The sequence below is a fragment of the Coenobita brevimanus genome, chromosome 17 (genome assembly GCF_032717465.1).
Source record: "Coenobita brevimanus isolate Jiangsu-jjx chromosome 17, ASM3271746v2, whole genome shotgun sequence".
Lineage (NCBI taxonomy): Eukaryota > Metazoa > Arthropoda > Malacostraca > Decapoda > Coenobitidae > Coenobita > Coenobita brevimanus.
Genome location: NC_136970.1, coordinates 4,370,039 through 4,393,731, shown reverse-complemented (window position 1 = coordinate 4,393,731; position 23,693 = coordinate 4,370,039). Strand labels below are relative to the sequence as shown.

The window sequence follows — 23,693 nt, the reverse complement described above, 5'->3', positions numbered from 1 at the left end:
CATTGAGTGGTTGTTGTTACCTTGATGATGGGCATTAGATGGGTATTGGGTGGTTGTTGTAATCTTGATGATGGGTGTTGGATGGACATTGGAATGGGTCAGGATCTTGAGGATGTAGATTGCTGGATATAAATTGGATAGCAAGTAATGAAGCAACAGTGCTAATGAAAAAAAGAAGTTGGTGCGATCCGGACTAATGTCTGATATACGGTATCGGAATAAGTCCGGGTTAGCAGGGGGAAGCCCTCATGTCGCTTTTATCTGAATTTTGCTTTTTTTGGAATGGCTTGGGCCCCAATTAGTCCGTTATAGTGAGGTTTTACTGTAATGTGGTTCATGAACGATGTGGAGTGAGGAAGTCTGTGGACACCAGAAATGAAGAGAGTGTACTAAGATGGTTTGGACATGTGGAGAGAATGGATGATTAAAGAGTTAGGAAAAAGGTATATCTGAGCAAATTTGAAGGAGGGAGGAGATGAGGCAGGCCAAGGAGAATTGGAGGGATATGGTGGATGAGTGTGTGAGGAAGAGAGGTGTGGAAGTTGGTGAGGCTAAGGGACTGACAAGAGACAGAGCTGGCTGTATGAATTTTGTGTGGAGAAGCACATAACCAGGGATTTGGCACCCCTTTTTAACTTGACAGCATTCGGATTTACACCATCAGATAGGTACTGTATATGTGAAGCTACAGAATGTGGTGAAATTTTTTTTTTACTTAATTGATGGAGCCAGGATTCTGTGGGCTTGAATGATGAGTGAATGGAAGCATGGCCCATTGAACTGGGCAGACTTAGGCTGTCTAGACATGGCTGCTCCTCACCCTGTCCTAGGATGGGAAAGGAGGTATGGATGATGATGATGATAATGATGATGATGATGAAGTTAGTTGAAACAGAATATGAGAGCCATTCCATCCACCAATGGCAGGGACAATGGTCTGTCTATCTATAGGCAGATGCCATAATCCTGTAAGGGGAGGCCATTTGTCTTTGAGTTAGTTGTTTTGCAGGGAGAGACACTAACCCTCTGTCAACCCACTTGTTGAAACATAGGGAACATGGTACCATTATTAATATTCTCAGTGTCCTGTTACTGACTCATAGCTGGATAAGATCATCAGATGTTAGCTGGAATGAAATACAAGAAAAGACATGATCATGAATGGGTTAAATCAGGTGTATGTTTAATAATGGATAGCATGCTTTCAGGAGCGCAATGAACAATGTTGTGAGAGAGGATGAGAGAGACCAGCTGCTGTCCCTACAGCCCCTCACAAACACCCAGGCTCATCCCCTGGCCACTGGAGACACCCCCATAGTCACCCTGGGGGAGGGGGAGGGTGGGGGCGAGTCACTATTATTGTGTTCCGTCAAAGAGGAGGACCATGGGCGGGGTGGGATGATGGGGCCTCATGTAAGTACCCATCCACCCCACTTGCACCCAGAAGCCACCATAACTTATGCTGCACTGGACACTTTAGACTCGCTGGAGGCTGGGGTTAATATTATGCTTGACCCGCTGGATGAACCTTCACACCAGCCATCACCCAGGGCCCCACACCACCTGCCGGCCACCTCACACCATTTACCTGATGCCTCGCACCACCTTCCCCACAAGGACCCCAGTGGTACACAAGAGATGACAGGAGGACAACTGGTGGTGGTGGGGGAGGCAGGGTCAGGTGAACCCATGACCTACATTTACATCCAAGGTGAGGCAGAGAGGGAGGGGGATAGGGCAGAGGGACCTAGTGGGGATGAGGGTCACACCATCACCCTCAATTCAGTGGAAGGGTCAGCACTGCATACCTTACCAGCTGCTTACACACAGCACCTACAGCGTACCTATGGGGACCTGGTGCTGGTGGGGCCAGCCACAGGGGATGAGGGCCAGGCCATGCTAGAGGAGGGACAAACTCCAGACACTCAGCCTGGTCAGCAAGATAACCCTGTTCTGCTGGTGTCAGTCAGGCCACTCAAACTGGAGAATACGACACAGCCAGCACTGCCAGAACCTGAGACCAGCATTGAGGGTGAGGCAGTGGACAAGGAAGGTGTGGAGGCAGGGCAGCAGGAGGAGAGTGAGGGCAACAGCACTATCGAAGAACGTCTAGCCACAAGAGACTCCCTGCTGCCCCCTCGCCGCACCCGCCGCTGTGGCAACCCGGGCCGCCTCACCTGCCCTGTGTGTCATACTCAGTTCCGGTCCGGTCGCCAGTACAATGGTCACCTGCAGGTTCACCGTGGCCAGGGTGTGTGGAGCTGTGAAGTGTGCAACCATACCTGCCTCTCAGCAGTGGAGCTGCGCGTTCACAAGGCTGAGGCGCACCACTCACCCCGCCCCTACCCCTGCCCCTCATGTCACCTCAGCTTCAGTAAGAGTCTAGTGCTGGAGGATCATGTGAGGTCGGTGCACAACAAGGAGCGGCCCCACGCCTGCACATTCTGCACTAAAGCATTCTACAGGCCACATGACCTCAAGATGCACCTCAACCTGCACCTGGGCATCAAGACCAATGTGTGTCATGTGTGTGGCCGCCAATTCAGCCACCCATCTAACCTGATCCGCCACCAGCGTCTCCACACTGGCATCAAACCTTATGTCTGTCCCACCTGTGGCAAACGCTTTAAACAGGTCAGTCACTTCATAATTCTGTCTGTCTATAGCCAGACCCCACTGTCCTGTAAGGGGTGCCCATTTGACTTTGAGTTAGTTGCTTCATGGGATGGGGCACTAACCCTCCACAAACCCACTTGTTGACACACAGGGAACACATATGGGTTGTTTATATGGTTACCACCCAGCATTGTAAATGGTTCCCTGGCTTACAGGAAACCATTAGGCTTTATAATTACTTTCTTTTCTATAGTCACATAGGATATTCCAAAGGTTAATAATGTCATGTAGCATCTCTATAGAAAATGTATAATCATTGCAGAAGTAGTGCACCCCTGGGGCTCAAAAGAATTAAAAATAAGCCAATTCTTCAGAAACAGATTGACTTATTACCATAGCACTTAAAACAACATAACATTATGTACTGTACCATTTTATTCAGTTTTGATTACTAAAGTTACCAAAGATATTACTGTATTTGCACTCATATAAATGTGGTTCATGTATCGTAATGCATTTGTCCGCAGTGGAATTTCACAGTGTAGCTAACAGTAAATCATAGTACTGTATAAATATTAGATGACCATGTGTCTGTGGAGTGTTGTAGTGATAGCACTGTGTAATATTAACCAAACTGTGTACCACAGGTGACTCTGCTACACAAACACCGTGCCAGTCACCAGCCAGGGTCAGGCGTGTGCCCACTGTGTCCCGCCAGCTTCCGGAGTGCAGCAGGATTATGTAAACACTCCAAGCAAGAGCACAAGAAGGTGATGACCATGCAAGAGGCTGCCCGCATCATTCGAGGGCAGGTGGGTGGGGCTGGGCGCAGTTATTATTGCCGAGTGTGTGGGGCGCAATTTTGCCTCAAGTCTGAGTTGAAGACCCATGAGCAGCAGGCCCACGCTAGCACCAGTCAGCATCTGTGTGGCTCATGTGGCAAGGTGTTTCCCATGGCAGAGGTCAAAACTCATGCCTGCCTCACTCCAGAGGAGCAGGCCGGTGAACCCCTGGGGCTGCAGACAGCCAGGACCATTGTGGACTCCATCACCGCTGACCTGGATCTCAACCCAGACACACCACCTCAGCCCTCCAACCCCACCAAGGACACAGAGGACAGCCAGATGGTCAGTGTGGTGGAAAAAGGGGAAAAGGATGATGAGGAGGAGTACCTGATTATGTATATCACACAGGAGGGTGAGAGTGTATCCTATGTCATGAAGAAAGGCAACAAGGCCAGCAGAGACCAGGTGCCACAAGTAGATGCCCCAGGAGACCCACTGGTACAAGATGAAACTCCCTTCCGTCCAGCCCTACCTGAGGAGACCATCATGATTAATGTACACAATCACCACGATGACCCAACGCTACTACTGGCCCCACAAACTGATGATGGCCATCCTACCTACACCCTGCCTGACCCCACCCCTGCCTCCTCAACTTTGCCTGTTCACAGCATCAAACTGGAGCCTCAGAGTGCTGCAGATATGATAATGGACACTGTAGACACAACCCATCTCCAGGACAAGTCTCTCATGCCCATCATCACCTTGGCCACAGCCACTCCAAAAACAGAGTTAGAGCCAGAGCAGGCAGCTCTACCAGTGAAGGCGTCAGGGAAGCCAGTGGTGATAAAAAGTGAGAAGGATGATGGCACAGAGGATGAGTTAGAGATGAAGCCTGATCTGTCTGGTGGGAGGCAGGGCATGACAGGGCAGCTGGTGTGTCCAGACTGTGGTAAGGGGTTCAGTAAACAGTGGAACTTCCAGCAGCACCTGGCCACCCATGATGCCTCACTACACAGGTACCAGTGTAGTCAGTGTAACCTCACCTTTGCCTACCGCTCCACCCTCAACAAACACATGGTGAAGCACGACCCATCACCCACCTTCCACCAGTGTACACAGTGCCCAAAGGTTGGTCATAATGGAGATGTTACGAATGGCTTGTGTGGTTGAGTAAAAACAATATTGTAAATACAAAGGTTGGACACCTTTCACCTTTGTGGTGTGTCTGTCACCCACTGAATCATTGTAAATGTTTATTATTTATATGGCTGGATGATGCTTTAAGCCTGCCATATTGATCACAAGGGTCAAGAGTCCACTGTGGCTTGACAAGTCACTGACACACCTAAACACTGTAGTGAAAGTTGTCCAGTCTTAGTTTACATAGGTTTCTAGTTTGGAAGGGTAACTGAAAAAATTGTGGTTAAGTGGATTGAATGCATAGTTGTACTGGTAGTGTATGATGTGGTATGGATAAGTGGCTGCTACATAGATGCATTTCAACTTTACATGAATCCGTAGATGAAAATACAGTACATTATTAGTGAATGATTAGGGTGAATACATGGTTTTTGTCAGTGGTGGATTATATGCTGCAAGAGTTTCACCTGCATTCTATAATTCCACACTTGAATACATTTTATGACTTATTTTTAGGTTTTGAGGACAATGCTATATTGTACAAGACTACCTGTTTAGGGAACTATAAACACATAATTTATGGTCAGTAGTGTATTGTGGAGAAACATCATATAGCATCACACCCATACTTAATCTCAGTTAGGGCAAGCCTATATCTTCCACGTTGTGAATATCTGCCGTCGAGTGACAAACCAGAGAATTTCCAACTCTCCCAGAGTGACCTATAAGATTTTGGGAATATTGTAACAATCAGTGCACCAAGCACCTAAAGAAATTCCAGTTATACTATTTTTTTTTCTTTTTTTTTTTTTTTTACTACATAGCCATTCACAAGTGGTTAGACAAGCACTTAATTCACTTCCCGTTTCTGCCATTTCAGTATTCCTGCTTTACAGTATTCTTGCCTGTTTGACTGCTGGAGAAATGGAATTGAGCAACACTAGCTCTTGTTAACCTGTAGGCTGCGGCGGCCCTAAACATTTCCTATGTCAGTGGTTTAGGAAAACTGGTTTTAAAAAATCATGTTTTCATTGTGTGCTTTGACCCACGTATACCTTACCAAACATGATATCATTTTAATCAGACAAAGTTTACATTCCGCACTAACGATTTGCAACCCACCAATCGAGCATAAGCATGCAGTAGGCACAAAAAAATGACTGAAAAATTCACATTACAGTATTTCATGCAGCTCTTCCAGATTATATGACACAGTCTACCATTTGGCATTTCCAAATGCTATATGCAACCAAGGGGTTAAAACTGCTGTCTTTTACTTCTTATAACTTACAGTTTTTTAACTGCAGTACTGACAATCCATTATTTCATCATTTTACGAGTTTAATTAAATGACAGAAGGAAAGGGTGTTATCATCATCAGATCATCCCATCCCAACTTCCCACATTGACATGAGTTGAGATGATGCAAAGTTTTAACTATTAACCTCATCAGTCAAGGAGTCGTTCTTGTGCTGAATAAAATACTACAAGGGGTCTTTCCTGTGCTGAATAAAGTACTACAAGGGGTCTTTCCTGTACTGAATAAAATACTACAAGGGGTCTTTCCTGTGCTGAATAAATACCACGTTGAGTACACCGCTTCCCGTCCGATCAGCGAAGTTAAGCAACGTTGGGTCTGGTTAGTACTTGGATGGGTGACCACCACACCAGATGCTGTTGGCATCCCTACGTGTCAAGTGGGGTTGGTGGAGGATTAGTGCCCCTCCCTGTAAAACAAGTAACTCTAAGCCATTGGCCACCCCGTCTGGGATACATGGCGTCTGGCAATGGATGGATGGTTATTTTCTGTGTTGAATAAAATACTACCAGGGCTCTTTCTTGTGCTGCATGAACTACTACAATGGTCTTTCCTGCACAGAATCAATTACTACAAGGAGTCTTGCCTGTCCTGAATAAAATAACTTAGGAGGTAGTAAGAATAATATTAAAAACATCTCATTGTACTGAAGAAGTTGTGACTGCATGTAACCCCTTGACTATGATGGGGTCTTTCCCTAAACTGAATAAATGGTTTGGCAGCAACAAGAATAAATGACAAATAAGGCACCATCATTGTGAGGGAATTTAATTATGTGTTTCTCACCAGCGGTACAAGAGCGTAACATCACTGAAGCAGCACCACAAGCGGGACCACCAGTATCTGCGACCCTATGCATGTGACCTTTGTGGCAAGAAGTTCTTCAGTAAAAGCGACTACAAATACCATATGAGGTTAGTCACACTTTATTTTCCTTTATTGGACAGCCATTGATTTGACCCTCTGTAGAATTTCCCGATGAATTTATTTTTTCCTACTTGTACTGTATACACATTGCTATTACATACTCAAGTTCCTGATGAATTATATACAGTACTTTTTTTTGTATAATATATGCTTGCTGTTGTGCTCAGACTCCTGATGAATTATTATTGATATTTTTTTACACAATCTTGCTGTTACATACTGAATTAGGGTGGTGTCTAAAGGCAGGAGAAAATGTCATTCATTCATTTTCACTCAGCAAGTTTGGAAGATCCATAACCAGACCCCCCACTGATTACCCTGTAGTTTACCCCAAATAATTTATTTCATGGCTGTTAAGGGGGATATGAGTCTAAGCAGAATTATCACAGATATGGTTACCAGTACATGCTGAATAATGATCAAAGTCTTCTACTTTATTACCAAATTATTTCTTTCATTAAAATGATTCTTTGAAAAATTTTTGTTAGGAATTAACTGCATATAGTTTGGTAGATAACATTGTTCACTCATTATAAGTAATCACTGGTCTGCCAAAATTAGGGAGACATACATCCCCCATAACCCCTCCCCAATCCATGCCTGTTATAACAGTCTCTCAGACCTATGATGATTAATGAAAAGGGTCATTGAGAACAAAGTGGAGTGTATGAAAAATGGTGGCTTCTAGAGGTCATGGAAGGATAAGCAGAAGCAGACAAAGAGCATGGTGCAAAGACAGAATTTGTCATGATATGGATGAGGAACAAAGTGAAGTATTACTTGAGGAAGGGTTTGCATTGGTAAAATGATTGGAAGAAGAGTAAGACTGAGAAAAAGATGAAAAGACTAAGCTGAGACATTTTGGTTAGGATCAGGTGAAGGAACAAAGAGGAGAGAGTATATTGGGAGGGTGTGAAGTGGTGATGTACTAATAGTAGGGATGATGAAAGTGCTGGAGAGGGATGCATTGATGTGGTGGCACTGATATAACCAGGTAGTTTAAATGCCCATATATACAAATATCCCTCAATGATTTCCATAGCCCTGGAAGGGAAGATGGTAGACTGAAGGACAATGGCAACTTAAGCCTGCAGTCAGTAGTTGGAAGATGTGGAAGACCAAGAACACAAGGTAGAAGGATTGGAGTTGAATCACAGTATGGAAGAGGAACACAGTGGAGAACCTGTTTTATAGTCAGGGTGATGATGATGATGATGATGATGGATGAAGAAAAAGACCAAGAACAAGAGGTACAAAGTGGAGTAGTATTTTTTTTTTTTTTTTTTTAAATAACAGAACGGAGGAAGGAAAAACAAATGGAGAAAAAAAAATAATCCATACACCAGATTACTGGTGTCCTCTGTTCATAAAATATCTGTAAGAATTAGACTTGAACAGTTGTAGGTTGAAATTTGGAGGAAAACAACTCTGGGGAAGCGAGTTCCAGAGAGATGCAGTTCGGGGAATGAAAGAATTCTGATAGGCAGAAGTTCTGCAATGTGGTTGAGTGACATTCCAGTCATGAGCGCTACCAGATGCCCGTGTAGCACGAGGGAAGGCATGGAGAGGTGGCACCATGGACGCAATTTCGTCTGAGCATTTGCCAAAAAAATATCTGTAAAATAATGCAAGGGAGGCAACATTCCTTCTTACTTGCAGGGAAGGTAGTTTATATGTAATGGCAGGGTTGTTAATGATTCTAACAGCTTTATTCTGAATTTTGTCTAGTTGTCTTAATGCAACCTCTCCACAACCATTCCACAAGGGTGAGCAATATTCAAGCTGAGAGCGCACATGACTCTTATAAATTATAGCTAACTGCTCATTGGCGAAGAAGTTACGGACTCTGTACAATAATCCAAGTTTCTTTGAGGCGGTTTTAGCAAGTGATCTGACATGAGAGGTCCAGCTGAGGGCACTGTTAAGTGAGACACCAAGAATTTCAATACTTTTGGAGATGGGAATATTAGTAGCACTGAAGGTAATGTACGAATCTGGCAATATTTGTCTATTAGTAAACTGTATATATTTAGTTTTACTAGCATTAAAAGAGACAAGGTTGTTTTGTCCCCATTCACTGATTGTAGATAGATCTTGATTTATGGAGATGGCTGTATTGAGTTGAGAGGTAGAGATATTAGACTTTGTAAATGGATGTCTGAGTGTGAATGAACTATGTAGTGTTGAGTCATCTGCATATGAGTGAATGGGATTGTGAGTGACAGATAAGAGATCATTAATATGAACCAGAAATAGGGTTGGCGCCAGAACTGATCCCTGTGGCAGGCGTTAATTGAGTGGAAATTCGAATATACATCATCTACTTTTACTCTTATTTTCCTGTCACTAAGATAAGAAGAAATCAAAGGAACAAAAGACGTTAGTCCATAGCAATGGAGTTTGGACAGCAGGGAACGGTGCCATACTCTGTCGAAATCTTTAGAGATATCAAGAGCGACTTCATAAGTTTCTCCAAAAAGAACAAATGATTGAAGGATGGTATGAGTTAAGAGATTGAGTATGTCAATGGTGGATCTTTAAGTGGCGAAAACCGTATTGTCTATCATTAATTAAGTTGTTGGATTCAAGATGTTTAACAATATGCTTATTAATTAAAGTTTCAAATACCTTACCAAGAGAAGATGTGATAGCTATTGGTCTGTAATTGGAGGGGTCAGACGAACTTCCTTTCTTCGGAACTGGGTGGATATTGGCTTCTTTCCATGAATTTGGGAATAAAGAAGTACGTATGCATAGTCTGAATAATTTAGCTAGGACAGAGGCAAGTTCAGGGGAACACTTTTTAAAAACAATTGGCGGAATTCCATCTGGACCTGGAGCTTTGTTGGTAGGTAAATTGTCTAGGATGGATTTTACAAATCTTGTCTGTATTTTAAGTAGGGCAATTTCGGGAGAATCAAGTTCCAGTACTGAGACATTCTGGCTGGTATCATCTATGGTAGAGTTTCTTGCAAAGGTACTAGCAAAGATATCTGCTTTCCCACGTGGGTCATTTGTAATATTGCCATCTGAAGATTTTAGTGGGGGAATGGAAGATGACTTGTTAAAGTTATTATTGAAAGAATTAAGAGTTGACCAGAATATTCTGTTGTCATTAGGGCTGTTAAGTAGTTTTGATGCTTGCTTTTGAAGAAAGTTTGATTTAGATAGATTTAATACAGCTTTTGCATGATTTCTAGCAATTTTAAATTGGGAGAGTGATTCAGGTGTTTTTGATTTTAAGTAAGAGTTATATGCTAATGACTTTTGGGCTGTTGCTCTGGCACAATTGCCATCAAACCATTTTGGAGGGTTTGATCTTTTAGTGAATTGTTGACTTGGTATGAATAAATCCATACCAGCTAGTATTAAGTCACAAATGTGGGACTGGGTAGAATTGGGATCACTAGAGAAGAAAGACTGCCATGGAACATCAGCAAGATAATTTCTAAATCCATCCCAGTCTGCCCTGTCAAAGTGCCATCGGGTCACCCTGACAGGTTCGGAATGGGGAGATGTAGGAGGGTTAACTAATGAGGCTTTGATGAGATTGTGGTCAGAGGATCCAAGTGGTGACAGTACCTCTATCCTGTATTGATCTGGATTAATTGTCAAGAATAAATCCAAGAGATGGGCATTATGGTCAGGATTATCAGGTATTCTGGTTGGTTGCTTTACCAACTGGGTGAGATTAAATGATTCCGCAAACAGCTCGCATTCTAGACCAGCGTCGTCAGTCCGGGCAGAATGCAATAACCATTCAACATTGTGTATGTTAAAATCACCGAAAATGGTAATTTCATTGCCAAGGGCAAGGTCAAGGTTACTCAACTGAGGGGATATGGAATCAAATACACTGGGTTCCGAAGAAGCATTTGTGGAACGATAAACTACACAGATATATTTGGTAATGTTTTGGCAATTTAATTTATATAATGAGTAATCAAAACTGGATGAAGTGAAGTTTAAAATAGTGTCAACTGCATATTGGGATTTGATATAACAACAGGTGCCGCCCTTGTTTCGAAAGTTTGTAAGGAGATGGTAACCGGGAAAACAAAATGGAGATATATCGGTAGAGGGTGAGATTTGTGGTTCTGTGAGGAAAAGGGCCAAAGGGATATGGACTGAAGGAAAAAATGAACTGAGTTTAAATTTGTGGTAAGGTCACGAGATGTTGATAAAGAATAAGGCCGCACCGTCACCTCTTTGCCGATGAGCATTCCCGGAAATAGCAACAGTCGCTGCTGGCACAGTCGCTTGATAGCGACCGGGAGGACCCTGTGCCTCCAGCCCTACCCTGCCGGTGGTGGCAATCCGAGATACCACCTCATTTGATTGTAAGATTGCAGCGGCCATTACTAAAGATGTGAATAGAAGGTGTGATATGTTATGCGCATGTAGTGTGGTGTAGACAGTTGAAGATAGAGGTATCATGAGAGCATGCTGGCCTACTCTCTGTGTAAATGAATGCACTGAAAATGTTCAGAAAAGGGAGATGGTCAGGATCAAGTCCTGAGGGCTGGTGAAACGGGAGCTCCAGCTCTCCCTGTCACCAGCTTGCCATCAACCTCGGGAGTACTGCCCTGTTCGACTGGTGCTACAGTATAAGAGGAAGGGCATAAATTGAAGGAATGGGTGGAAGAAGAGGAACACCAAAAACGAGATGCAAGGGCGACGTGGAGGAGCATGTTGGAGGATTATCATCAAGTTGAGACAGAAGTACTTGAAGGTCCTCCTAGTTATGTTCACTCTTCAGAGATTGCCACAGTGGTATGGTACTGATGGTAGAGTGGACAGAGCAGATGGTTGGGGTCTTTGAGGTCTTAAGATTGATCCTGGTTGTTACAAGGAATGGTTTGTGAATTTGAATTAGATATTGCTGCATTCATCACTGTTTCCTATGCCCCCAGCAACACATCACAAAAATACCTCCTGTAACACCATAAATCCAGCTGTGAATATGACATACTTTATTGTACTAAGGATATCAAAGCAGAGAGCAATGCAGTGGCATTCCTTTCAGACTTAAAACTTTCTGCTGCCCTAACTTCCCATAACTTCTTTCAGATTACACAAGAAAGAACAGCCATACATCTGCTTTGCGTGTGGTCGAGAGTTCTCCCATGTTTCTCACCTCCACCGCCATGAAAGAGTACACACGGGAGAGAGACCACACAAGTGTCCTGTGAGTACCCTGTGTGTAGTAAGTTAAAATGGATATATTTATGTACATTGGTATATAAATGTGTATTTACTTACCTTTCAAGCTTTCAGAAATTTGAGCATATCCACAGGCTATACCATTCTAAAAACTTCAGCTTGTCAGTCTTGCTGAAAATCAACGGAATTAATAAAATATTCTCCTACCCAAACACCCACCATCACAGTTAGGTGGGTAGGATCAGGAAACACAGAAAGGAATATATGAAAACTTGAGCTTACGAACAGGAGTGCTAATTGAAGTGAGATACAAATCCATATCACTGTCATATATGCCTTCAGAATTAGGGGCACAATTTCACATGCAGCAACTCTCACACATGCAGTACCTTCCTCTTGTCACTTTCATCTCAGCTCTGAGGCAAAAGAATTGTTTGCTATAAATTTAAAGAGATGCAACCTCCATCATCTGTCATACTTTACTCATTCATTTGTACCCTTTGTCAGTACACTGCTTCTTCAACATCGGTATCGCCCGTTCTCATACAGTATATTTATTTGCCATATCAAGCCACCTTATCACTATCTTTCATGTAATGTGATCATAGTGGCTAAACCTATTTTTTGTCTTTGGTTATGCAATTAATCTCATTATTCCAAGTATTTATTACAGGTTCAGTGCTTTTATTCCTGCTGTCTCTATGTGATTTCATTCAGCTTTGGATAGGTTTTCCAAATGTGGGTGTTGAATATTTCTTTTATTTAACCCTTCTAGAACGGAGCTCTCCTTATATGGAGAAATCCACGTGATAGCAGCAGCAGTAAAGTTAATGTGACCATTGTGAAGGGTTGAAAAAATGGTGATGCATACCATAATACAATGGAAGCTACCAGTGATACCATACCTCCATCTTCACTTACACGTTACTAATTCACACACTGTAGTCCTCATTTAAGTTGTTGATTTATTCACTTAAAGTTCCTTGTATTTCATTAATGTTGTTTTGATGTAAAAAATCAGTGCTTGTGCACATTTACCTAGTAATCTTCTCTTCCTCACAAAGACTCAGCTGTCTGATCCAGCTGAAAGCAAACCCTTCCCTGCATCCTCCTTTTTCCTCTGTATTCATTTCAGAACCAATGGTGACTGTTCTGTATATGTATGCAACAACATGCAGTATCTTGCTTTTGTGTTCCTAAACTTGAATCATCTGAATACTCTACTCTCTGGCTTTGGCTATCCTGTTATTTTTTTACTAAAAATTTCTGTGCTGGTTACTTATCCCCTAATTCTACTGACTATGAAAAATTCTTGGACTGTCCTACTTCTAAGATGGAACACATCCTATCAATTTCTCCTTTCTCTGAAATCTCCATTCTAGGTGATTTCAATGTTCACCACCACCTTTAGCCCTCCTCTCCTTTCACTGATCCACCTGGTGAACAAGCCTATATCTTTTCTATCCATAATGACCCTGAGCAGCTTGTACAGCACCCTACTCTTACCCCTGACCGCCGTGGAGAGAGTTCCAATATACTTGACCTCTTCCTTACAATTAATCCATCTATTTGTGCTGTTAATTTTTTCTCTCCATTGGGCTCCTCCAATCATAACCGTATCACCTTAACCCTCTGGCTGTGTAAGGCGACTGTGGTCACCCTACTTATTCTTCATGACATGTCAGGCAACTACAGTCCACAGCTGACAAAAAACTTTTCTGTGTACCGCTTAAGAAGACTGCATTCCCTCGAATGTGAGCTGTGCGCCAGCCTAGGATATTCTGCCATCTGTTGGAGAAAAGAGTAGCTAAGGCTGGAGAAAGTGAGTGGGACCAAAAGGTGCAAAATTAGACAGTAGCAAAAATTAATTATTTCCGTATTTTCTCTCAGAAAGTGACAATTTTCTCATAGAAAGGTGCATTTTTTACCATTGTCACAGTAAAAAATGGAAACCACAGTCTTTTCATATTAGAAAAGTAGCAACAAAATTATAATTAGCACTCATTTTTTAGGGACTTGGGCCGCATCCATGGGAAATGGCCGAGAAATGCTAGGTCGCGGCCAAAGGGTTAACCTGTCCTATCACTCCAGTAAGTCCTGCGGATCCTCCCAGGAAGCGTTGGCTGTGGCACTCTGGGGTTGCTGATTGGAAGGCCCTCAGGCAATACATCTTTGATTTTCCCTGGAATGATTATTGTGTCCATGGCTGAGAGTAATCTGAGTGTGCCTTGCTTATTACGGAGGTTATTCTTACAGGCATGGAAGGACACATTCCTTTCTCATATCCTGTGACTAATACAAAAAAAAGCTTAGTTTAATCACGCTTGTTCCAGTGCTGTCCACAACAAGGAGAGGGCCTACAAAAGGCACCAGGGCTAACCCACCCCTGAGTCTCGTATCTTTTATGTTTCTGCCTGGAATCATGCTAAGTCTGCTCTTTGCTCTGCTAAAAATAATTATATTTGTACTAAATGCCGTGAGCTCTCCAACTCAAATTCTTCCTGCTCCTTCTGACACCTTGCCAAAAATCTTTCTAACAGCTTTAATTCATCATCCTTCCCTCCTCTTTTCCACTTTGATAGTTCTGTAGCCGTTTCTTCTACTGATAAAGGAGAACTGTTTGCTTAGACCTTCTCCTCCAGTTCCACCTTAGACAGTTCCAATGCTGTTCCTCCATCACTTCCCCCCTCTGACTTCCTCATGGCTGACATTAAATTTCTTCAACTGATGTAATTTCTGCCATCACTTCCCTCAATACCAACAAGGCATATGGGCCTGATGGAGTCCCTCCTGTTGTCTTCAAGAACTGTGCATCTGTGCTTACACCCTGCCAAGGCAAACTCTTTTGCCTTTGTCTTTCAACTTGTACCTTTCCTTCTTGCTGAAGTTTGCTCTCATTCAGCCTGTCCCAAAGAAGGGTGACCATTCCCTGCCCTCTTATCGCCCAGTTGCTTTACACCCATCACAAACATCAACACTGCTGTGCACACTTTCAGTACAGTTATACAAAACACAGACAAAAGACACATCCTTAGAGGCAACAGAAAGAGACACAACCCAAACTTCACACCAGAAATTCAAGGCCTCATCAGTCAACGGGACACACTGCGACACTGCCCAACACCCCATACACAAGACACAGTACAACAAATACAAAAACTCAATGCTCAAATAAACAATAAAATATCAGAACAGCAAACACTAAACTGGAATAATAATCTCCAAACACTGGACCACAAAACAAACACCAGCAAACTCTACAGAACACTAAACAGCATCACACTCTCCAGCAGCAACACTACACAATCACATGCTGCCATCACAACAACAGACACCATGCCTTCAAACAAACAACAAGGAAACACTCTCATCAATCACTTTTCACATGTCAGCCATCTAAACCCCCATCGCGATGACTGACGTATCATCCGACGTAAAAGACTGTTCCTCACAGACCCAGACTACGCACCTTTGACTTACACCCAGACGAAGCACATCTTTAGCAACCTCAAGCACTCATCTGCCTGTGGACCAGCCAACATAAGCAACATTCACCTTAAACACCTTGGACCACAAGGCATACAAGCACTCACCAACATATCAAACTACAGCTACTCAGACAACATAATACCCAACATCTGGAAGCATGGCATTATCATCACTGTTCCTAAACCCAACAAAGACCCCAAGTTACCTTCCTCACACCGCCCAGTCACACTCCTCTGCACCCCCACTAAAGTCACTGAATGACTGGTACTACAACTAGTTACACCTCACACACCCCCAACCCCCATCACAACATGGCTTTAGGCCACTACACTTCACAAACACTTTTCTTACAGACCTTACACAGAGAGTTTTTGATGGCATGAGTTCAACTAGGCCACCACACAGAACACTGCTAGTCACACTAGACATTAGCAAAACTTTTGATGCCATCCCCTAACACAACCTCACAAACAAAATATTCAACACAAACATGCACAGTAACACAAAAAGATGGTTGGCAAACTACAGTACTTAGCAGACAGATGTGCACACGTAACGTTTGCCGGTCAGTCTTCTAACATCAGAAACTTCACAAATGGCGTCCCCCAAGGTTCTGTTTTGTCCCCTACACTCTTTACCCTATACATACACGACATACCCACACACCACAGATACACATAGCTTCCTATGCAGATGATATAACATTTACATGTATGCAACAAAACGCAAACACAGCTGCACACATCACTCAACCTTACCTCAACACACTACACGAATGGTTCACCACAAACAGGCTCAAAATAGCCCCAGCCAAATCTGCAGTGACTCTTCTCACAAACTGGACAGCAGAACACAGTCACATCCCACAACACTCCCCTACCACATACACACACACACACCCAAAATCCTTGGTATAACATACAATACATCAATGTCATTTAAACAACACATCACAAACATTAAAAATAAAATAACACCAAGACTCAGTGCTTTGAGGCCACTTGCCCATACAACATTCGGACACAACAAAGAAACCACCACCACAGTATGCAAACAATACATACATTCAGTGATGAATTATGCAAGCCCTGCCTGGGCTTCTAACCTCACCAAAACACACAACAACACTCTACAGACCATACAGAACAAGGCCCTAAAAATAATCACAGGCTGCACGGCTACTACACCCACAGACCACCTATATCAAGAAACTGAAGTCCTCAAAGTCAAGGATCACCTAGACATGGGAGGCACCCAAATTCTTGCTGCAGCTCCACAAACCCACAACATCCACTACACTACATGGCAACACATCCACACACACCAAGGAACATCAAAACAACACCCACAGCACACTACATGGCAACACATCCACACACACCAAGGAACATCAAAACAACACCCACAGTACACGATATCACACACAAATTCTGTCATCTCTCCCCCCTTGCCTGCCTCAGACCAGCTTCCAGAAGCATATCCATGCTCAAATCACTCACTGCTCCATTCAGTCATTTAAAGACAACACACAGCTGCATGCACGGCCTCCTGATATCCACCCTTCTGAATCCTATCTCCCTTGTGAGGACAGGGTCCACCTGGCCAGGCTGAGATGTGGGCATCATCCAGCCCTCTTAAGTTACCAGAAGAGGCTGGATGACTCTGTCGCTGATGCCTGTCCAGGATGTAACACAGCACCCCATACTATTAAGCACATTATGGAAGACTGCATTGCAGACAATCACCTGTACCAACAACACAACATACACTCCTTGAGAGCTCTGTGGGAAAGCCCGGTCTCGGCCATGGCCTTCCTTAGGGACTCGGGGCTGTTCAGCCAGACTTCCTAGGGAACAACTACTACTAGTACTACATCCTATATTTTAAAATTTTTTGAATCAGTTCTTAATAAATGAAAGAAAAACATTTGGGAGCCGAATGCTAATCGCCCACCAGAATATGCTGTTGGCCAAGTCCAAGATATTGGCCATATCTTGATGCCATAAAGGTTTCATGTTGATAGCTCAAGCCGTTCATGAGATATATTGGTGTTAAAGGTGGGCGATAAAAACTAGTTGACCTTTGGCGGCCGTTTTGGTGACCTAGAACTTGACCCCGACTGCCCATTTTTGAACTCAGCCAAGATTGTGGCCATATCTTGATACCCTGAAGGCTTCATGTTGATAGCTCAAGCCGTTCATGAGATATAATGATGCTAAAGGCAGGTGATAATATCTAGTTGACTTTTGGCAGCCATTTTGGTGATCTTGTCCTTGACCCTGAGTACCCATTTTTGAACTCTGCCAAGATTTTGGCCATATCTTGATACCCTGAAGATTTCATGTTGATAGCTCAAGCCATTCATGAGATACAGTGGAAACACACACACACACACACACACACACACACACACACACACACACACACACACACACACAGAGGCAGGCAAAAACATTATCGCTTCGCCTTATAAAGATGGGCGATAAAAATTTTTAAAGCACCTTTCCTATCACAATCTTCTTTCTGATCATCAGTATGGATTTCGCCAGGGACGCTGCATTGGCGATCTTCTCACCTATGTTTCAGACTCCTGATCATCCTCCTTTTGGGACTTTGGCGAAAGCTTTGCCATTGCACTCAACATCTCAAAGGCTTTCGATCGAGTCTGGCATAAATCTTTAATTTCCAAACTGCCCTCTTACGGTTTCCATCCCTCTATCTGTGCCTTCATCTCTAGCTTCCATTCTGGTCATTCTATAGCTGCTGTTGTAGACGGCCCTGTTCCCCTAGATTTATCAATACTGGTGTTCATCAGGGTTCTGTCTTATCACCAACTCTCTACCTTCTACTTATCAGTGACCTTCTAAGCTGTACATCTAACCCTATCCACTCATATGCTGATGACTCCATCCTTCATTCCATTCGCTTCCTGCAGCGTGCATCTCAGCAGTTACTTCAGCAAACAAGGGATAAGGCTATGACACACCCAAAGTCTAACTTGGCTTATATCTCTGATTGGGGTGAAAGTAATCATGTTTTTAATGCTTCAAAAACTCAGTTCATACATCTTTCAACTCATCAGAATCTTCTGCAGGAGTATCCTCTAATTTTTAACATCTAATTCAGTTTGTGGTAGTTAGTGGCAGCCATCATCCAATCACTTGATGTAGTGCTGCCAACTTCTTCCTTAACCTTTATCATTCTTTTTCTGTGTCTGCCCTCCTCTCATCCTATTTCGCCCATCTTTCCTGTCATTTTTCACTACTACAATTTCATTTTCAGGTGGCCTTACATTGAGTAAGAAGCCTAATGGTTTCCTGTAAGCCAGAAAACCATTTTAATGCTGGGTGGTAACCATATAGCCAACCTACACTTGTTGCCTACATGTCAGCAAGAGGGTTGGCAGAGGGTTAGTGCCCCTCTCCATAGAACCACTAACTCAAAGACAAACGGCCACCTTTTATGGGACTATGGCGTCTGGCTATATAGAGGTATATAGAGCTACCTGAATCTTGCATCATCTTTAACCCGTGAACTGCGCATGCCGGTTTTTTAGAGGTGTCCATGATGCACAGACATAGGGGTAAAAATGAAATTTCCCAAAGGCCAAATTTTGTCTTAGGAATTGAGAGAATTCATGCCAAAGTATGTAGTAACAAAATATTAGCTCAATATTTACTTTGGTAAAGCCATGGATGGACATTGAAGTGTCTGATTCCTTATTGGAATGTATGGTTCTTGTTTTCTTTTTCGGTTTTGAAGGCTCAAACATGCTTGCATGGGTCAGCCTTGGTCACCATGTCACTATATTCGAAATTCACCTGCACAGCCAGGGCTGTATTGAGCAGTCGCACTTGGAACAGCCCAGGCTGTATAGAGCAGTTAACGGGTAAAACATACTTGGGCTTACCTTCTCATGGGTTTTATCTTGGTAAGATCATATTACCTTGCTTGTAAAATCTGCTTGCGAGAGATTAGGTGTGCTAAGCTGATTTCCTGTCTTCTTTGTCCCAGCATAGTTGTTGGCTTTATACACAGGTTTTATTCACTCCATTATAGAGTGCAGCTCTCATGTATGGGGAGGCTTCCCACATATAGCTCTTCTCAACAAGATGGAGTCAAAGGCTTTTCATCTCATTAACCTCCCCCTCATACAGGCTTCCTTCAACCTCTGTTTCTTTGCCACACTGTTGCATCTTTATCTCTTTTCTGTCGCTACTTCAATGGTCACTGCGCCTCTGAACTGTCTTGAATTTGGCTCTCTGTTACCTTATTTTTGTTTTTTCTTGGAGGGAACAATCATTTGGACTTCTTGCCTTTGGTTCCTTCCTCCATGCATTTAAAAAAAAGGAAAAAAAATTAGGCATGAACAAAAACATTAAGTTGTGAGTAGCACACATCCTAGATATATAGCAGAAACTGACTGTATAGCAAATCTTAGTATATTAACTCAAGTGCTTCACTTCCGTAGCTGTGCCCAAAGACATTCATCCAGTTCGTCACCCTAAAGATACACCTCAAGAAACACGAGAAGATGGACGCTGAGGTTGCCGACTCTGCCCCACCTGAGCCAAAGTTTACTGACTCCACAAATGCTGCCATGGGTGTTGACTTGGAGGGTGGTGACCTGGTGAATAGTGGGGGGTGCATCATATCCTGCAATGACTCTCAAATGGAAGGCTCAGATCTGGTGTCCAAAGAGTCAGAAACGCTAGATCTACACAGTGCCGATCCAGGGATCAGACTACAGGATGCTGAAGTGAGGCCTGATGGTGTGGGTGCTGACCTGGCTGAGAATCCCCTTCCAGCTGGGACAATCATACTGGCTGACAGGGACTTGGCTGGGGCACAAGCCACTGGACAATTTCCTGGTGGACACACGGCAGTTGTCACTGGCATGGATGGTGACTGCATTGCCATATTTGTTCAAGACAATCTAAATTAATCCACAAAATCCCTTCAGTATGGTGACTATTTAAATTTTATCCCTGTTAATACCAGATTTTTTTTTCAGCATAGGAGTGACTTTTCAAAATAGTGAGGTTAGATTCAGTCTTCAATAGCCCCTTAACCCGCCTCGTCCCGGAGACGTGAATTCACGTCCTCACATGATGTGCACTCATATCCCGGAGACGTAAATTAACGCGGCAACATTGCAAGGAGCCTGTAGAGTCACATGGAGAGACAGGCTGACGAATGAGGATATAAAGGAGCGTTGTGGTGTGGATGTGGATGTGATAGGAAGCGTTATGAGGAACACACTGAGGTGGTTTGGCCTTGTGGAGAGAATGGAGGGTGAAAGACTGACGAAGAGAGTGTATGTGAGTGAGGTGGAGGGGGGAAGAGGGAGGGGGAGGCCGAGGATGAGATGGAGGGATGGGGTGGAGTGGTATATGAGAGAAGGGGGTGTAAGTTGGGAGCAGGGCAGTGAAATGGCAGGGGACAGGGCGACTTGGAGGCGATTTGTTTGTGGCCACCCCAATCGGGATTGAGGCGTCTGGCAATAGATAGACAGAACATTGCAAGGTCCCTAATTTGCACAATTTTCAATTTAATTTGCACAATTTTCAATTTTCGCAAGTGATTTTTGGCATGTATACACGGGACACCTTCCTTTACAAGATGCCAGGCAGGGACAATGCCTTACCCAGCATGACCTCCTCCCCCCCCTGCATGCCCTTTTCTCAGCAATTCACCTGTTATCAGTGACCTGGCCAGTAAAGCCATGTCATGCCACGGTACGATATTCAGGGCCAGAGTGATTCCCCAATCGATGACAATGTGGAGGACAAACATTAGAGGAAGAAACAGTCAGAAATGATGATCAGGTAATGTGGCAGAAAAAGGTCAGGAATGGTGATGAGTTAGCGAGTGAAACAATGCTTATAATGCCTATATTACCATTTGAAAACCAATATACTCTCGTACTACATATAAATTCGTACCAAATAAATAAATAAATACCGTTTATGAGTGGTGTAGAATAGTTATCCTCCCATGGAACTCGTTTTCTTTGCAGCCAGCCTGATAGAAAACCCTGTAAGGTAAGGAGGTATTCCTACCTGGATCGAGTATTTTAAACCTCAGGTGAGTGATTTCTCTATGAATTTTCGATGTTTCTCACCAAAAGCGGATGTTTGAGCCCCCCCAAAAAAAGGTCCAAAAATGTTGGGACTGGGGCGTACCATTGCCCAGAAAACGTCGGGATGGGGCGGATTAAATATGATGGGTTCTCCAAAGTTAAATAAAATTGACTGGTGGTGTCTTGTTGAAAATGAAAAATGTCATCGCATTCAAAAAGTTAACCCATTGACTGTGGACTATGTACTTTAAATTTTATTTAGGCTAATGTAAGATTTCACTATGCTCAGAAGAAACAGCCTGAGTCACTGGAAATTGTAAAAAAAAAAAGAATAATAATAATAATTATCATATTAGCTGAGATTTTAAAACTTTGCAATTTATTCTAATGTATAACAGAGTTTCATTTAGCTCATGTCTGTATTGTTAAAACAGAGTGCAAAGGTATGGACAAGCCCCCAATCTCTAAGCAATTAATTCTGAAACATGTGACAATAAGCATGTCCGACCTTGATGTATCATTGGTGGCTGCACTCTGTATTGTAGGAGTCAGGCTGACCGCATCTAACAATTACAGGTGTGCTGTAAATGAGCATAAGAAAATCATGGGGTTGCTTACCCCTTCGCACAATATGGTAATAGGGCCCAGCAAACTCACCACAGTCAGAGGGGTTGGTACCATGTCTTTCACATTCCTTAAGTAAACCCTTCAGTTTGAGGATGTCATTTTCAATTTATTTTTGTTACTACCAGAGGGGGCAGTTGGGGTTTCTTGTTTGTGTAATGCCACCCAAGGGCAAGTGAAGTTGGTCACTGATGCCCCTAAATGTTGAGACTGGGTAGCCTCGCCCCAGGCCCCTATGCTTCTGTATGAGGCAAAATGGGATGGGATGTTGCTAGTTACATTACTTACCAAAGGAATTTCATCAGGGCAGGAGAGTACCCTATTAGCCCTCCTGAGTTGTGCAAAATCATCTAGAGAATAAAATGAAAAGGACATCAACATACTGAAGATGTTAATGTATATGTGAGTGGTTGCCTGTATGCATGCGAGTGTATGTGCTTGATACCAGAGAGAATGCACTGACAGTGTATGAAGGCCAGGGGAAGTAATTATATAGGATTCTAACCAATTTATAGGATAAACAAAACTCCACAACATTTTTTAAAACTAAGATTTGTTAGTGAAGTGTTTGGTAGGTGTATGAATGGAAAGTAATGTATATACTGTACAGGGAACCTTATACCTAACTTCAACTAAGGAGAGTTTATAAATGTAGCCCCAGTTCCTTATAGGCCTACTGGATACTACAGCATTTATATTGTCTGGTTTTATCCCCATCAGCTGAAGAAGTTGATTTTCATATTATTCTTGCTGCTACCTATTATGTCCTCATTATATGTAATCTTTTCAGTGTTACTTTTTGGCTAATAAGTCCAGTGTAAAATAACAGATATTGCCTATTAACCCATGAAGTACAGTTTCATGCCCTAGGAGCCTCCCCAATGTACAAATTTGAAGTAAAGGTTTGTTTAGCACAGCCTGAGCTGACACAGTCTCCCATAAACACTTCTTGCACTCCACGGGGGAAAGTTAAGTTACTATCTACAAACTGATTGGCAGATATCCCACAATTTAACATGCCATTTGTGTGGATAAAGTTGTAATATATTGGAAAATATCCCAGACTTACAGTGAGGACAGCCAGTACCAGGAAAGCACCCTAGCAGTAAAAAGGGTTAATGAAAACTACCTAACCCCTCTTGTACTCTAACCTAAGCTGAATAAAACTGTCAGGAGAGATTAAAAATAAAATGTAAATTATAGCCTTAAGCTGAAAGGGTTAAGCTGTGTGCTTTTAAGTCAGTACCAGAGGAAAATGTATCTCAGTTTATTAAACAGATATGTACAGTCTATATTCACAGTATTTATTTTTTATTTACTGACATTTGAAATAAACTTTGAACAATCCTGAAGTGTTTAGCTTCTTCCCAGAGGATGACAGCTTTAGGCAACTACCATACAGTTCTTTAACATGGCCCAAATTATTGTCTTCTTGTGGCTTATTTCATACATCTTAATGGCAACAGCTCTACATCCTTTCCATAGCACTGCTTTATGACTAGCATCATATTAAGGTGATCATCTATTGCTACAACTCGGCATTCAG

General features: G+C 42.9%; 1 protein-coding gene across 1 annotated transcript; it reads left to right on the top strand.

Annotated features, from left to right (window-relative positions):
- The first annotated feature begins 1,215 nt into the window (after window positions 1–1,215).
- On the top strand, window positions 1,216–20,419 carry LOC145391232 (uncharacterized). Its single transcript, XM_080265908.1, has 5 exons — window positions 1,216–2,634; window positions 3,264–4,532; window positions 6,652–6,776; window positions 11,860–11,977; window positions 19,913–20,419. Exons 1-5 carry the CDS (start codon window positions 1,216–1,218, stop codon window positions 20,384–20,386), a joined length of 3,405 nt encoding a protein of 1,134 aa, XP_080122034.1. The 3' UTR covers window positions 20,387–20,419.
- The last annotated feature ends 3,274 nt before the right edge of the window (window positions 20,420–23,693 follow it).